We start from the raw sequence: 16,284 nt of genomic DNA, 5'->3' as shown, positions 1-16,284 counted from the left end.
GAGATGGGAGCAAGAAACCGGTCATGGATGGCGTGCTTTATACAACCTCTGGCCCTGTTTGTTGTGATCGTGAAGCTTCGGGCTTACTCCTGTGGCTTCATCTTGGAAGGACATGGCTGGCGGGCTTGATGCAGTAGAGGTCTTTCTACTACATCGTAGGCGCGATATGAAGCCTCTGTTGACATTGGCGGGGGGTTCTTGAGTGACAGTGGATCACCAAACATTGCCTATTCTCAGCCAGCGCACGGGACGACTAGCAGTATTTACAAGCCGGGCTCAACCACCAGTCTGTACACGCAGCAGAGACTTCGACTCTTTGACGGAGTGAGACATGCCAGATATCATGCTAAGACACCTGTCAGATGTAGGGATCTGATCGTCCGCTCCATCCTCCCTCACAACGTCTTACAGACCCAGACGCGGCTCAAGGTCCATACTCGCTTGGTGAATTGTTGACAGTGTCATGTATATTTTGGTCCATACTGCAACATCTATGCGATGAAACGGATTAAGAAAGCCTTCCAATGCTGTATCGAACTATATCCGCCCCGGGCTGCTGCACGGCAACTTGATCGCATTCTCACGATTTCGCCACGCCAGCCACCCCCTCCTTCCGACGTCGAAAGAGGAAGCAAGGCTTCTGATTGCATCTCGCCACTCATTTCGGGCCAGATACCCTAGCAGACGCTTTGTGAGTCTGACAAAGATGTCGGCCACGATAGACACCACAGGATCATTCACTTGTCAGGTCCTTCAATTTCGCCCCTGCTATTTCGCAAGCCTCAATGATAGCCTAGCAGCCACGAAGGACCCAATCAGAAGAAGACCCAATTTACAGTCAGGATTGAGTTCATGGAATAGCTCGTCGGGTCAAAGTATCGAAGCCACTCCTTCATCTTACCCCAGGTGCTTTGAGTTTGGGCCACAGCGCACGCCACTCAGCCTTAAGAGCCGGCCCGCGGGAGACAGACATGGTGGCAACCGGAGAAGCATATTTCCTAATTGGCTGGCATCCACTAATGTTTGTAGGCTTGTTGGACGACGGGCTCGGCAGGGCTGCTGTGCGGCTGTGGAGGGAAGATGCTCGACAAGCCTCAGGAAGTCATGGTCGGGAGTGGCCCTAGCCGACAACACAACGTTGTGAATAAGACAAGTGACCAAGAATTGGAGGTAAACTCCAACAATGAGACATGAACGGAGAGCCGTGGCTAGCACGTCCGAAACTAAGTCGATCAGGTTCAATTCCATCAAAACGATGCCATTCATCTCTGGTACATATCATCCAGCAGAACGAAGTTCAACTTCAACAGGTATCTCGCTACGCGGTCCGAATGGGGACTGGCAAGAAAGACCATCCTCAAGACCTTCCAGTCATGGGAAGTTTCAGAAATAAATAGTGGACCGCGCCAGACAAAACTCCAGAAGATGGTGTCTATTCCACGCGCATCAACATCCAGCAAAAGCAACACAAAAAAAAATAGTCGTCACAAGAGTAATTTTTCGACACACCGCTACCTGTAGCCGGTGTTGTTCCAGTACGACTGGTCTGTACCGTCACCATACTGGTTGCTGCTGAAACTGCGGTTTGGCTGGGGCGGCGCCGGACTGCCCATTCGCTGATTGCCAAACTGCTGAGGCGTAGATACGCTTCGGTTCGGCGACATGGGGAGCGGTCCCTGTGGCGGCATGCCGGGACTCGGGGTCCTCAGGGGAGAGCGGAACTGCTGGCCGTGTGGTGATGTGGAATCACTGTAAGGCGCCGGGCTATGCATGCGAGGGCTCATCTGGTGGTCGTTGTGACCAAGCAGAGGAGCGGTAGGAGAACGCATCGCGGCCGCAGAATCCACGGCAGCGCCGGCTGCTGCTCCCGCACCCGCAGCGCCGCCGTACGAAGTCGAGTCCCATCCCTTCTCGGGCAGACCACTGCTGTGAAGAGGGCTGGCCGCCGTGACGGGCATTTCGTAGCTCTCCTCGCGGAAGTTGCCGTCCTTGCCGATGGAGCGGGCGTTGTATTCCATGCCCGTGGGCCCAGAGAAGCCGTCGGGATTGATGCCACTCTTTTTGTAGCCGTCCAGCTCGACACGCTCGGCCTCGGCCCTCTTGGCTGCGTCGGCAGACTCCCGAGCTCCGCGACGGCGCTGTCGAATAATGTAGAAAATCAACGCAAACACGAGTATGGCGGCCACACCAGCGCCTCCGGCGTAGACGGCAATCTTGGCGCCCTGAGGAAGCTCGTCGAACTTTTCGCCGATTGATTTGTCGGGAGTTGCTAGGAGTGTTTCCTTGACGGTCGAGTTGCCCCTGTGAAAGTTGGGTCAATAATGCTTCCTTGGCAATGGAGAGACGTCGATCAAAAGTATGTGGAACAAGGTGCAAACTCACTCGACGACTTGGATGCTCTGCCAAGAACCAGACTTGTCACCATAGACGTACTCCTTGCCGGTGCTGTAGTCCTGAACATGCGCTTTCTGAACATGCATGGTGAAGGGACCCTTGTCGTACTCGGTGTCACCGCCAGCCCAATCCCGAGTGCCCTTGGGTAGTCTTGGGTCGCCTCCAGCCCAGATGCCGAGGTAGAGGCGCATGGGCGTCTGGGGGAAGAGATTACCGCCCTCGAGAGCGTCAGCTCTGTTAAGGACACGGACAGACTGGCCATCGATGAACCACTCGAGGCGATCCTCAGTCCAAGTGGTGGTGTAGTTGTGGAAACCATCCCAGACGGGTGCGCCAGCGACAGGGTGATCTTTGCCTTCGGTGAAGATTTCTTTTCCTTTGCCAAAATAATTACTCAGGGCTGTAGTGCTATTGACGCCAACGAATTCCCAATCGACCTCATCCAGGGTATCGCTGAGCCACATGACAGAGCTGATAATGCCCTTGCCGGCAGCCGCCTTAAGGATGATCTCGGTACGGCCACCGAAGAAGTAGAAGTGGGATCGAAGAGTAGGCGAATCGCCCTGCTTCGTGATGGTGAAAGCAGCACCATCCTTGTCAGAGAAGGAGATGGGGCCAACATGGGTTTCCCAGAGGTCCTTCGAGGGGGTCGAGTTGAAGTTGAATGTATGCGCCATGCCCAAGGCCGGGTTCGGGGCGCAGTCAGTTTTGTTGATGGGGTTGCAATCGGAGGTGACCTGCGCGAGGGCATTTTGGGAGAGCGTCGCCAGCAGCACAAAGGCTGGCGTGGCAAGTGAGGACCACATGGTTGCGACTGGCAAATTGAACAATGGAATCGTCGTTGAATGTCGCTGACCAACGAAGAGAAGGTGTAGTTGTAGTCGTCGGGACTGGCGTCGGCGCGTTGGCCTGGTAGTGAAATGAGTGTGTGAGATACAGCTCTGACCCAGCAGAGTGATCGTGAAAGGTCGGATCGATACGTCAAGCACCGAGAACGTCGAGGTTGAAGGTGCGTCGGTCGTGATCGCGTGGGAATTGCGAAGAATGACGACGATGGCTCGACGCTGTCAGTGGAAGAGGCGCAGGAATGCCAGTGAAGGAATGTGGGAGGAGACGCTGCGTGGTCAACGTGAGGAGGCGTCAGGCTGTCAGCGGGGTCCGAGGTGTCGTGGGCTATTAAAGAGTGTGTGCTATAGCTCTGGCGCTGTTTTCGCTCAGCAAGACCCTGTCTCTCCCTCTGTGTGGCGATTCGAGCAAGTAGCAGCCGGGGACATGGGGTGGACTCGCAAAGACGGGACGGTGGACGGTGTCGTTTTCCAAGCGATTGAGGGAAAAGGACAAGCCAGAGGGTCATTTCAGGGGTTGCCAATGTTCGCCAATGTCGCCAATCCACGCCGTCTCTTGGGACCTGCATCAGCCCGCAATGGAGTGTTCCCGCACCATGCTGGTTTTGGACTAGAGGCCGTTCGCAGAAACCAAACCAGCGTGTTCAGTCCATCCAGGACCCCCTGACGATGAGGGGGGCGACCGGGGGAGAGCCAAGGCAGGGAGAAGGGGTCGAGAACTGGTCAGCGGACGAGGATTGGACAGCTTGCCACCGGCGAAATGCCGTGGCCAGGGACAAGACAAAAGAGAATGGCGGGAATCTCGAAGGCGGTGCTTCCCATGTCGGAAGCTTGGCCTCGTTGGCGCGAGTGGCCAGTTCGGCAGAGGGACGTCATGTCATGTCTGGGGCAAGAGAGACGTTCAATCTCGCGGCAAATGGAGATTTCCGGCCGATGGGGACAATGGACGAGTGGCCTGGAGGAGAAGGTTTCTCATCATGAGCTGTGCTTGGACGAGGGCTTCGAGCTCTGCCACAGGTCAAAGCAGGTATTTGGTCGCCGCCAGCACCCACCGATACCGTGCACTCGGAGGTGGGTTGAAACACTGGCAAAAGGAAGCCACTGGGGATAGTCTGAACTGAGATTACAAGAGGACGCTGGCCTCAAAAGTTCAGACGGTGGGCGTCATTCGTCAAAGCTCACAACTTGAGCAATCCGAGTGGACGTTCGTGAGGAAAACAACAGCCAGCTAGTTCGTTGATGATCACCTGGGCAGGAGGTTGCAGAAGAAAGCCGTTGTTCGAGAGGTGATGCCGAAACGACTTGGCCTCAATTGGGGAGCGTTGGGGCCTGAGTGCTCTCATTTGGTATCTACCACCGACCTTACCTACCTTACCCACCGTACCTGGTAAGATACCTTAGGTACATAGGACATGCCGCCAAAGAGTGTTGGGAGCTACCGTGGAAGGACCTAACGTGCCGACAGCGCCTCCCTCGTTGTGAGAGTGCTCCTGCCTGATGATATGTCAGGACTGGGAAATAACGGTGCTCACAATAGCAGCGGGCACCAGGGCGAGCACAAGTACGGCAGGCAGCGGCAGTGGCAGTGGCAGCGGCAGTGGCTGCACCCAGTGGTCTTGCCTCACAAAGCCTGTGAATCACTGGCGGTGCTGACATAAGGATCCCCCCCCCAATCTCTGCTCGTCTCCACCTTTCCTCACTCCCTCCGCCTACTTTTGCATCTCTCTCCCTCTATCGACAGCTTCTCCACCCTCACGCGCAGGCTCCAGAGGGCAGTGCGGCTGGGCCCCAACAGCATAATGGCTCTCGCAAGCGCTGGACTACTCTGAAAGCACAGGGACATCCTATTCAGACGACATGGCAGCTCGCAGTGGCACGGGATCGTGAACTTGGATTGGCATCTTCATGAGCTCCTCGTCCAGCTGGCGATAGCACCCCCACGCTTTTTCTTGATCCTTGATCCGATCGCGGCACGCCCCTCCTGGGAGGCTAGAACGCTTGGGGCCCTTCCAAACCGCCAACCACGGGTCTCGCTGATGGTGAAATCGCCATTGCGTAAGCTGAATCACTCTTTTCCCTCTTTCACTGCTTTTTGGCTTTGGCTAGGGACCCGGGTCTTTGTTTGGTGGCCTGGGCCTTTTGATAGATGACTCTGCCGACTTCCGGCCTGGGCAAAAGAAGCTGAAGACGTTTTCAAGGGCATCGTGATATCTCTCCAACGTGCGGCCTTTCCCTACTCTTCATCCTTCTTTCCTCCTTCCTCTCGCCTCCACGATTCAATTCCGCGAGTCCACCCCACGAGGGCCTCACCAGCGCTACTCCCCTAGTCCCTCGAGAACACGACTACGATAACGATACTACGTACGTTCAATCATGAGCCTCGAGAACGGCCTTCAAGTGGCCCCCAATCACGGTGCTGGCGCTGCAGAGGATAGCGACGCGACGACGCAGGAGCTCCCTCATCACGTAGCTCAGCAGCAGCCGCCGCGCAAGACCTGGCTCGAATGGCTTCGCGATGACGTCCACGTCAACCACACAGATCTCCCCCTCTTCGCCTGCTGCTTCATCTCGGGCCTCTGCGACAGCGTCACCGTCAACGCCTCGAACGTCTTCGTGAGCATGCAGACGGGCAACACCATCTTCCTGGCCCTCGGTGCCGCCAGTCTCCCTTACGGCGACCCTTATCGCTGGCTGCGCTCTCTCGTCTCCATCGGCTCATTCGCCCTGGGCTGCTTCACCTTTGCTCACACCCGTCATTTCCAGCCCAAGCGCAAGGCCACTCTTGCCCTGTCCTTCCTCGTACAGGCCGCTGCCATTTGGATCGCTGCCATCTTGGCCCAGACGGGCGTCGTCGCCGACTACAATCGCCGCAACGTCCCCAGCTTCAACGACGACCTCGGCGCCGCCACGCAGTCTCACCACAGCCACATTGTACTTCTACCCGTCGCCCTGATCGCGTGGCAGTTTGGCGGTCAAATCGTCTCGAGCCGTGTCCTCGGCTACAACGAGGTGCCCACCTGTGTCTTGACGAGCGTCTACTGTGACCTGCTGTCCGACCCCAAGATCCTGGCCCCCCTCAAGGAGAACCCCAAACGTAACCGCCGTTTCCTCGCCATCCTTCTGCTTCTCCTTGGCGGCATCGTGAGCGGCTGGATTCAGAGGAGCGCCGCCGGCACGACCACTGTCCTGTGGATTGCTGGCTTCATCAAGGTCGTCATTGCCGCGTGCTGGCTGGCCTGGCCCAGCAAGACTCTTGAACCCAAGAGCGAGAAATGAGTGGCCCAGAGCGCACACAGAACGGAAACGAACATACACACGCGCGCGCATACACACACAGCGGAAAGCTTGAGAGTTCAATGAGATACCCAGCAGGAACACTGCTGACGATAGACGGAGCAGTAGAGCATTGCGAGGCCTGCAGAAGTAGACACGGACATAATGAAGCCATCGATAGAGTAATAGATGGGGGGTTTATGGGCAAGACCCGTAATAGATCATCCTCGTCACCATTCGATCGGTAGCCTCTACAGCAGCACTGGGGAACCCCGCAGCATTCCATCGATAGAGTGCAGATGTATAGGCAATCGCCCTGAGATCGATGCAACCATACGCCGTCTCAGAACTCGGCCATTCCTGGTGGCCTCCGTCTCGAATGTCGATCACGAACCAGTTCCTCCTCCCTTCACAGCATCGTCATCAGGCCGACCATCATGTACGATGGCATAATTCAACCCCCATTACAGCACGAGACCCTGCATGACCATCGTGCATTGGCTGGAGTTCCGCAGGGTCCTTTCTCGACACGTTCAATTATTGGCTCGGTAGACACAGAACCCCTGCACTGTACCACTGACGTCACGCTCAACAACCCCTATACTGTCGATCACCACCAAACAGGTTTGCCGTATTCGACGTCCAACCCCCGCGGCGCACGTCGCCCAGTTACTGGACAGAACACAGGTCGTGATGGCATGGCATGCCGCCTGGCGTCATTGACAGGGTCTGCCAAGTAGAGGCTTGTCAGGAGGAATGTATCCTCTTTCCCAATGCGTGAAAAGAGGGAATAGAAATATCGTCTGTTCGCCCAGTCTTGCCGAGCTTTAAGAACCCTCCTATACATCAATCTCAATCTATCAAGACTAGTTGACACCTGGGCACATCACTCCACACTTCCAAGTTCCAGACCCTCTTACAGAAACTGTCATCCATCATACGCCATGCCGTTCTTCTCAGGCCGCCGTGAGCCCTCCCCACCGCCCCGGGAGCCCACTCCTCCTCCCGTCGAAGAACCCCGCCGCCGTGGCTTCTTCTCCGGCCGCCGCGACCCTTCCCCCCCACGCCAGGCCCCCGTGCCCCAGCACGCCGCCGTTCACGAGCCCCCTCGCAAGAAGGGCGGCCTCTTCGGCTCCCTCCGCGACCGCTCGCCCTCGCCCGTGCGCGATAACCACGCCGTCCAGCACCCGCCCCAAGACCCTCACCACCACAACGGCCGCTCCACGGGCGGCGGCGGCGGGCTCTTCCACCGCAACCGCGGCCGCTCGCCCTCGCCGGCTCGCACGTCCGTCTCGTCCCTCTCCTCCGCCGGCGGCAGCTCCTACCACACGGGTCCCACGCGCTCCGGGTCCGTCTTGACACACGGCACACGGGGCAAGCGCGGCCTGCTCTCGAAGCGCGGCGACCGATACGACGAGGCTGACATGGACCCGTCGGTGCTGTCGGCGCGCGAGCGCGTCATGGGCGCCGAGCAGGCCGAGAAGGACGCCGACCGCGCGCTCATGGCGGCGAGGGAGAGCGTCGCGGCCGCGCGCGAGGAGGTCAGGCGGGTCGAGGAGGAGGCGAGGGAGGATGCCAGGCGGGCCAAGGTCAAGCAGTACCATGCCAAGGAGGTGTCGAAGAGGGGGAAGGCACTTGGCCGCTTCAGCTGAGCTCGTGATCCTGTGACGACTTGATGTGTACATTTTTTTGCTAGTTTGTATGAATACCCGAGCGCTTTGTTATTACCACTGACAATGTGATTACGTGTTGTCCTTGCGTTTCCTGGTGCGTGGTGATATGGTCTGCTTGGTGATGGTAAATTCGTTCCGAAGCCCGTCTACATTGATTTTTCTACCTGTCACCCGCGACTTGAACTCGTTCATATGACGAACACGCCCATATAACATGCAAGCTCAGTCCTTGGAGTGACCTCAGGAGATTGTTGTCTTACAGTGCTTCCATAACCTATAAGTCTAGTGGTAGCGCAAGTATGTTGATCAGCTGTATTTTGCACAGGTGAGGCCCAACTTGCTGGCTTCATTGCATGGCGATTAACTCAGCATAATGTCAATGATGGTTCAGCCACAATACTCTATCTATGGCATCTTCGTCCCTTTTGCTTCAGTCAAGAATACGTAACGGGAACAAGCACCAAGCTGGCTTTCTACACTTGCCCGACCGCACCAAGCCACTACAGGCTACTCGGATCAGCTTGAGGGGCCCAAGAGGTATGAGCACGTACAGGGTTGCCGCCGAACTTGCACACGTACCGGCTCCACCTCACACCCCACAGCGGCCCGCGATAGCTTCATGTCCCACCACCAGGGTTGGAAAATGCAAAAAAAAAAGGCAAAAACATACAACATTGGGGATTCGCTGGTGGTCACCCACCCAACTACTAGTCCAACCCTTACTGGCTTGTCTATGGGAGAGCGGACGGGATCCCGAATTTTCCAGTAGGTATGGTCGTATGTGCTGGGTGGTGGTGTTTCTGAGCATCAGATACTCTTCATCGCGAGTTAACAGCAGTGCCATCTGAGCCCTGGGCAATCGATTTCGGCGTGATAAATTGAATCTTTGCCGTATTATTGACAATAGTACCTTTGCTTGCCATTTCTCTTTCATCATTCATTTCATCGTTTTTACCAGATGCCCCTAGAGGAGGCCATGGCAATCCGTCTCAAGGTTCTGCCCCAGGGTCCCAGCGAAAACACCATGATGACTATCCAGAAAGTCAAGTTATCAAGTGCAACAGAACATGCTCAGGCTCCAGAAACGTAAACCTTTCTGCGATGGATCTTCAAATTAAATACATGACCTTGCTGTGAACCTGTTCTCATGGCCTCCGCAACAATAAACCATCGCAGCGCAGCATCAAAGCTCGTCGTCTTGTCAAGCGGCATGCGACACCCAACTCCCTTTTTGCGTGTCGATATTTCAGCAAGCCGCGTCTTTCAGTTTTGAGCGCCCTGCAGCGAGAAAAGTGCCCATGAATCAACGACAAAGCCCGCGTCCTTCCCGTTCCTGAAAGCCGCGCCCGCCTTGCGCCGTGTAAGTGCGGCTTCCGCGCGCGCAGCCCCCGGCGGAGCCTTGCAAGTGCACTATCACGAGAAAGAACCCAGGCGTTGACGTGACTGAAGACTCACAAGAATCGCCAACACGTGGAAAGCCCAAGAGTCTCAAATACACCCATCTCGTTGTCTACTATCACAGTCATCACATACTCAATCAGCAGGGTTCCGTCCGAACAGCGGCTTTGAAGCCAGACCAAATTTCATCGAAATATCGGCTGTTTCATCAGGCTTCCAGAGATACCCTTTGAGGTTGACCTGCCGTCCGAAGCTATTCGTTCAAAGGTGAGTACGTTTCCAGGTAGATATCAAACTCCTGCCGCCGGCGAGATAACTGGAGAGTCTCAGCAGTGACTGACTGTGACTCTGCCCTGCTAGCAAGCAAGCACCATCGTCTCATATAAACACGACAAAGCCTTCCCCTTGCCCGCTCTCGCCGGAGTCCGTCCATAGCAACGATGCCTTTCTATCGAGACATTGAGACCCTCAAGGAGAAGCTCGGCGGCGCCTACGCCTCAGTTCTCGTCATCCTGCATGAGAGGCAGCGCGAGCGCGAGCGACTCGCCATGGAAGCCAGGATCAAAGCCAAGAAGGAGGCCGAGGACAAGGCCCAGAAGGAGGCCGAGGCCAAGGAAAAGGCCAAAGAGGAGGCCGAGGACAAGGCCCGGAAGGAGGCCGAGGCCGAGGAAAAGGCCAGAGAGGAGGCCGAGGTCGCCGCCCAGAAGGAAGCCGTCGAGGCCGCCGCCAGAGAGCGGCAGCAGCGTCGGGAGGCTCTCCGCTCGCCCCGCCTCCGGATGAGCATCATCATGAAGGTGGCCACGCACCTCTCCGAGCAGGACGACGACGAGTACGACGACGCGTACCTGTCGACGGCCGAGCTGGCCGAGGGAACGAGCCACTACGCTGACAATGACTGGACCTTTGTTGAGAGACCTTTCTACCGTTGAGCGGGCCGGCGCGCCCTGGCTTGTCTTGTCAGTACACGTGAAAGACAGCCTCTCTTACTTTTGCTTTGAGACGGTTTCGGAGAGGGCCTGCAGGGACTGAGGTAGTCGGGACCTGGCGGAACTTTACCTACTGTGTGACGGTTGGGTCTAGTCAGCTATCTGGTATGATGGACGGGATCGTGATAGTAGACTTCCTCTGGGAGACGTCATCCAGGTCAGCTCAAGGTCGATGGCAAACTCCATCTACGGAGTGTTGGGCATCGAGTTGCAATGTCATTCCGATCATCCATCTGCGAGAGACTGTCTCATTGACTTCGGTGCATGTCTGCCCCGACGTAGTGCATCGTCTTGTAGTTTCCGATGGCCTTGTACACACCCAAATCACCAGCTGTGCAGCATGAGAGGAAGGCGAGACCCAATCATAGTGTCGACGGTGATCAGCATAGTTGAAACATGGACGTAATGTGGGGGGAAACCGCGTTTTGGGGAAAGCGGTTTGGGGAGCACCCAAGCCACATGGTCGATGACGCAGGTGGCCTTCTGAGGAGGAACCGTCACAAATAGAGACGTCAGTGTACAAGGAGCGAGATGTGCCATTGCACAGACCAGCGATGTGCCATTGCACAGACGCAGCGATGGTCTTTGTATTGACGATGGCCTCGGTTGGTGGGTGACCACCTCGCAGCCAGAGATTGATCTACGCGGCTGCGATGGATGATCATGACGAGGCAATGTGGAGGGAATACGGTCGAGGAACATCAAAGTCGCTGAGGAGGTACATGGGTACAATTCTTTGGCCGGAGCATTCGCTACGGTGGACTATCAGACGCGTGCTCGAGACCCTGAAAATGAAAGGATGACGGTGGGCGGCTTGCACATTCGGAGGGCTCCGAGTTGGAGAACGGGCGAGGGGTCCGCGAGAACAGCTTGTACGGCAAGATTCCCGTTGCACTGCACGGAAAGGGCGTCGACATGTGCTGCCGATTCGCTGCAAGGTCCATCTCTCGAAGAGGGGGCCTAGTTCGTTGGGTGAGGCGGCGACGGAGAGCAAGATCCGTGTGCCCATCTTTCGTCTTTGGTAGATCTGGAGAAGGACAGAGAGGAAAAAAGAATTGTGGGACGCCAGAGCTCAGCACTGGCTTCACCCCACCATCATTCCCAGAATAGCTGCTCAAGAGGTTGGTCGTGGACACATGGGAAGCGCGGCGGCAGCAGCATCATGGTGCGGAAGCCGTGGCAGGGACAACAGACGTCAGCGGAGCCCCTCGTACCTCTGACGAGAGCACTGGAAGGATGAATGAATGGATCAAGCCAGGTACCTACCTAGGTACCTTGGGTACAGTACGTAGCAGTACGTACGTAGGGAAGCGAGACAAGCAACCCATCTGCAAGCCACACGCAAGGCACTAGCGGTCAAGTATTTTGCTCGAGACAAGGGTCAAGCCACAGACTCGCAGACTGCGTTCTACAGGTACTGGCGCTACACGCTACGTCATAGGCATCGTCCCACGGTGGGGATAGGGACCAGCACAGGGGGCCTGGCTGTCGGCGCGGGGCACGAAAGCCCACGAACGACGAAGCCCATGGGCTGCAAGGCCCTACCCTTCCCTCCTTGGCTCTTGACCTTGGCGCGCCCTCGTCTCGTGCAGATGGGACGAAAAAAAAAACACAGTTGAAATGTTGGATGATGTAACGTCGGAACCGGTATGTAGACCCTTTTTTGGGGATTCTGCGAGTGAAAAGTGATGAGCATGCGAAAGCTTCTTGTCCCCCCGGGCCTTCTGATCGAATGATGCGCGCGCGCGGTGCACAAACGTACATGATGAAAGGGGCGACACGCTGACGAATGCTATCAAAAGATCGGCACGGTAGAGAGTTGAGGGCTTCTCCAAACTGGGCGGATGATGCCGGCAGAGTTCTTTGGCACCTGTCAGGTTGGTGATAGCTCTCCCACGAGGTACCAAGGTGAGGTGCTTGGGGAGGTCGGTACATCGTCTGGTACAGGTGGTGGGTACTGCTCGCGCAGACCAGGGCCAGATGGGACACCTAGAAAGCGACGACGCTGTACAGGTATGTAAGGCAACTGGGATTTTATTTTGCGGCATCATGATTCAACCCTTGGACCTTGCCGTCAGCAGCAATTGTCCGGTGGCATGCATGGCTTGGACGACTTGGTACCTACCTAGACACGGAGCAGTTCCGACCGGCCGTACACTGTGGTCTGGCGTAGGTAGGTAGGTAGGTCAGCTCTCCAGCCCGTCATGGCGGTGATGGGCCTGTACATTTCGTCCGTAGCTCGCTACTCCCATGAGGTACCGCGACGAAGGTGAAATGGTGCATGACGAGCGCCACGATCCACGTCTGAACTTGATCCTACCCTCGGTGTCTTGAGGCGTCTGTCTGTCGACCCAGGTCAGGCAGGTCCTGCAGCGAACCTACAGGTACCTTGTGGACATGTGTGTGTGATACGATACCTCAAAGCCCATCCAGCTCATCTCCCACCCCTCTGCCTACCCACCCGGTACCCTGTCAGAGATCCCATCCGCCGTCGTCACCGATACTGGATGGGTACATCAGCACCCCACTTCCCTGCCAGCCAGACTACCTGACCTAGGTACTACCTTAGGTAGGTACCTACCTAGGCAAGCTAGGTAGTGCTAATCCGCCCATTGCGGTGTATCGTTCCCCCCCTCCCCCCACCATCCATTGCCTGCTGCTGCTTCTTCTCCACTGCGATTGGGATTATCCACCAGCACCTGCCTTAGTATACGCCCGGTTTCCAGCAGCCAGCCAGCGCCTTGCTCCACGAACACTTCCTTCACCTTCTTGCGCCTGACAAACCCAGCTTGCAACAGCTAAAAGCTCGCCAATCCCAAGTCTCCCACCCGCCTCAACATTGGTAGCCAAGAAAAGAAGAGAAGAAGAAGAGAAGACGAAGAAGAAGAAAAAAGTTCGCCCCAAGCTGCTCATCAACCTTGAGCGAGTCACCAGCCATTCCCCGAAAGCACCAGCTACGGGCCCAATTGCAGACCACCACCAACCCACCGCCTTGCCCTCAACCGACAAGCGTGCAGTATAAGACGTCGGTATCACCGAAATCTTTCCCGCAGTTCGCCCCTCTTCGTCTCTTGCGCCCGACTGGCGTGTTTTTCGACCCTTTATCCCAACCTGAACCGTCCTGAGAGCCCGCCGCATGATCAAGCCTTGTTGAGCCTCAACGCCACGCAGTCCTACCTCTTCTGCCCCTCCCCAACTAGGTACTTTCAAGGCCGACTTGGGCTCGGATTCGTCACCTTCGCCGTCACTCGGGTGTTTCTTTCCACCACGAAAGCGACCGCGACAGCATAGCCCACGTAGCCCGACACTCCCTACGCACACATTGCTCGACAGGCAAGATGGCAGATCTCAATACGCCCGACTCTGTTCCCGCGACGCCTGACGGCACGTACGATGGCCCAGACGGTCTCGACAGCCCCGCATCCCCAGGCTCAGTCAATTCCTCAGAAGCCAGCACACCCCTCGAGGGTCCCGTCGACTCCCCTCCTGACAATATCCGGAGGCTCCCCTCTCTTCGTACCGTCTCCGACCCTCCCAATATGACCGCCTCCTCCACACCCCTCGGCTTCTTGGGCGACGCTCGTCGCCCCCGGCCGGCCGCTGCCTCCATGATGGGCGGTGGTGTTCAGAACGATATCATGGCCAGGGCACGAGCGCTGCATCTGCAACGAATGAACAAACCCGTCACCCCGAACGCTCCTCCCAGCACACCGGCTTCCCCTGCTGGCCAGTCGCCCGGCGGCATGCTGCCCGGCGGCGTCCCGAGGCTCCCAGGTGGCATACCCATGATGCGCCCAACACCGGGCCCTCTGCCTAACTCTGCCCCCGCCATCCCTACCAAGGCGTCCGGAGGACGGAAGAAGCCGGGCTTGACGCTGTCAGCCATTGGGGGGGCCCTTCCCAACCCCGCACCCGGAGCGGGCGGTGCACCAAACGGCAATGCCAATGCGAACGGCAACGGCAACAGCTTTGGCTCCAAGATGGACGACTTCAAAAAGTACATTGACTCCGAAAAAGGCTGGATCACATTTGACGGCGCGGCCACAATTACACGAACTGGGGTCAACTTTGCCAATGGCCAGACTTTCCGCATATCACTCGATGAGGTTGAGGTGCTTGACGAACTCGGCAAGGGCAATTATGGCACAGTGTACAAGGTGAAGCACACAAAGCCGAGGAAACCGCGGTTTGGCGCAGGTCTCAGCGGCGTCAAGAGCCTTGATCACTCCGTTTCGGACCCTACGGCTCTGGCGAAGAGCGACGATACCGTCGACCCTCAACAAACTACGCCCACAGCCAAGGAAGATGGCACGACTGGTGTTATCATGGCGATGAAGGAGATGAGGTTAGAGCTCGAGGAGGCCAAGTTTACGACGATTCTTCGCGAGCTTGTGATTCTGCACAAGTGCGTCTCACCCTACATCATCGATTTCTACGGGGCCTTCTTCCAAGAGGGCGCGGTCTATCTCTGCATCGAGTTCATGGACGGTGGTTCCATCGATAAGCTCTACACTGGTGGCGTCCCGGAGAACGTGCTTCGCAAGATTACATATTCCACTGTCCAGGGCCTCAAGACGCTGAAAGATGACCACAACATCATCCACCGCGATGTCAAGCCTACCAACATTCTCGTCAACACGCGAGGCCAGGTCAAGGTCTGCGATTTCGGCGTCAGCGGCAACCTCGTCGCAAGCATGGCCAAGACCAATATTGGCTGCCAGAGCTACATGGCGCCCGAGAGGATATCGGGCGGTGGCATGGCTACGGGTGCCGACGGCACCTACAGCGTGCAGAGCGACATTTGGAGCTTGGGTCTTACCATTATCGAGTGCGCCATGGGCCAGTATCCCTACCCACCGGAGGTGTCTTCGACAATCTTCAGCCAACTGAGCGTACGTCATATCTTCACCGGCCCCTTCTCATAATCCTCACTGACATTTTTTCCCTAGGCGATTGTCGAAGGTGACCCACCTGACCTGCCGGAGGGCTTTTCCAGCACAGCGCGCGACTTTGTGAAGCGCTGTTTGAACAAGGTGCCCAAGGACCGTCCCACGTATGCCATGCTTCTCCAGCACCCCTGGCTCGCACCTCTTTCCAAGCCGGAGACGATCGCAGAAGAGGCTGAGGAGGGCGAGGAAGCCGACGCCGTCGCCGATGCCGTCGGCAACATGAACCTGACATCATCTACAAATGACGAGGAGGTCGCCGACTGGGTCAAGGGCGTCTTGGAGAAAAAGCGGCTGGGAAAGCTGGGCGCGGGCTCACTGAAGCCGGCGCTCCATGCGGCGCCGCTCGGTGTCAGTCCCGTCGGCAGCCCGCTGGCCTAGAAGAAGCCATCGATATTGCAGCAAGCTGGCTTCATGTACTTTGATACTTCCCTTTCGTCACAGAGAAGCAGGTCTTCGCAGGCACCAGGCATACACTTTGGCTTTTCTTTTGTTCTTTTTTTTCCCTTTACTTTCTCAACTCTTACGATCACGAGCAGCTATTCTAACGCATGGCGTGGAGGTTGGGGGGGGCCGCACTCTGACCCCTTGTATACGAAATGGGGATTCGAGGTGCATTTTCTTCTTTTTCGGTGTCGAATCTTTGCTGTACGAGACGTGGTTTACGCGTCTTGCTCGAAATAGTGGAGGTCAGGGAGGGGGGGGTGAAAAGTATGAGAGACTCTGAATGTGGTTCGGGACAAGTAGGCGCAGGAGCTGCCGTGCGCGG

General features: G+C 56.8%; 5 protein-coding genes and 1 non-coding gene across 6 annotated transcripts; 4 read left to right on the top strand and 2 right to left on the bottom strand.

Annotated features, from left to right (window-relative positions):
* Positions 1-1,511: 1,511 nt before the first annotated feature.
* On the bottom strand, positions 1,512-3,200 carry VDAG_02787 (Crr1p; the record flags this gene model as incomplete). Its single annotated transcript, XM_009653440.1, has 2 exons — positions 1,512-2,301; positions 2,383-3,200. The coding sequence occupies 2 exons, from the start codon at positions 3,198-3,200 to the stop codon at positions 1,512-1,514; spliced, it is 1,608 nt and encodes a 535-aa protein (XP_009651735.1).
* A 2,412-nt stretch (positions 3,201-5,612) lies between these two features.
* On the top strand, positions 5,613-6,515 carry VDAG_02786 (uncharacterized protein; the record flags this gene model as incomplete). The annotated part of the gene is made up of 1 exon (XM_009653439.1): positions 5,613-6,515. One exon carries the CDS (start codon positions 5,613-5,615, stop codon positions 6,513-6,515), a length of 903 nt encoding a protein of 300 aa, XP_009651734.1.
* Positions 6,516-7,456: 941 nt separating this feature from the next.
* Positions 7,457-8,164, top strand: VDAG_02785 (uncharacterized protein; the record flags this gene model as incomplete). Its single annotated transcript, XM_009653438.1, has 1 exon — positions 7,457-8,164. The coding sequence occupies one exon, from the start codon at positions 7,457-7,459 to the stop codon at positions 8,162-8,164; it is 708 nt and encodes a 235-aa protein (XP_009651733.1).
* Positions 8,165-8,848: 684 nt separating this feature from the next.
* On the bottom strand, positions 8,849-8,964 carry VDAG_20006. Its single transcript, XR_692055.1, has one exon. It is a non-coding gene; the product is annotated as a 5S ribosomal RNA (ribosomal RNA).
* A 1,059-nt stretch (positions 8,965-10,023) lies between these two features.
* Positions 10,024-10,512, top strand: VDAG_02784 (uncharacterized protein; the record flags this gene model as incomplete). Its single annotated transcript, XM_009653437.1, has 1 exon — positions 10,024-10,512. The coding sequence occupies one exon, from the start codon at positions 10,024-10,026 to the stop codon at positions 10,510-10,512; it is 489 nt and encodes a 162-aa protein (XP_009651732.1).
* A 3,395-nt stretch (positions 10,513-13,907) lies between these two features.
* On the top strand, positions 13,908-15,896 carry VDAG_02783 (protein kinase wis1; the record flags this gene model as incomplete). The annotated part of the gene is made up of 2 exons (XM_009653436.1): positions 13,908-15,461; positions 15,519-15,896. The coding sequence occupies 2 exons, from the start codon at positions 13,908-13,910 to the stop codon at positions 15,894-15,896; spliced, it is 1,932 nt and encodes a 643-aa protein (XP_009651731.1).
* Positions 15,897-16,284: the final 388 nt, after the last annotated feature.

This window comes from Verticillium dahliae, genomic scaffold (assembly GCF_000150675.1).
Source record: "Verticillium dahliae VdLs.17 supercont1.4 genomic scaffold, whole genome shotgun sequence".
In the NCBI taxonomy this organism is placed as follows: Eukaryota; Fungi; Ascomycota; class Sordariomycetes; order Glomerellales; family Plectosphaerellaceae; genus Verticillium; species Verticillium dahliae.
Note: the sequence above shows the minus strand (reverse complement) of the source record. Positions and strands in the feature narration are given on the sequence as shown.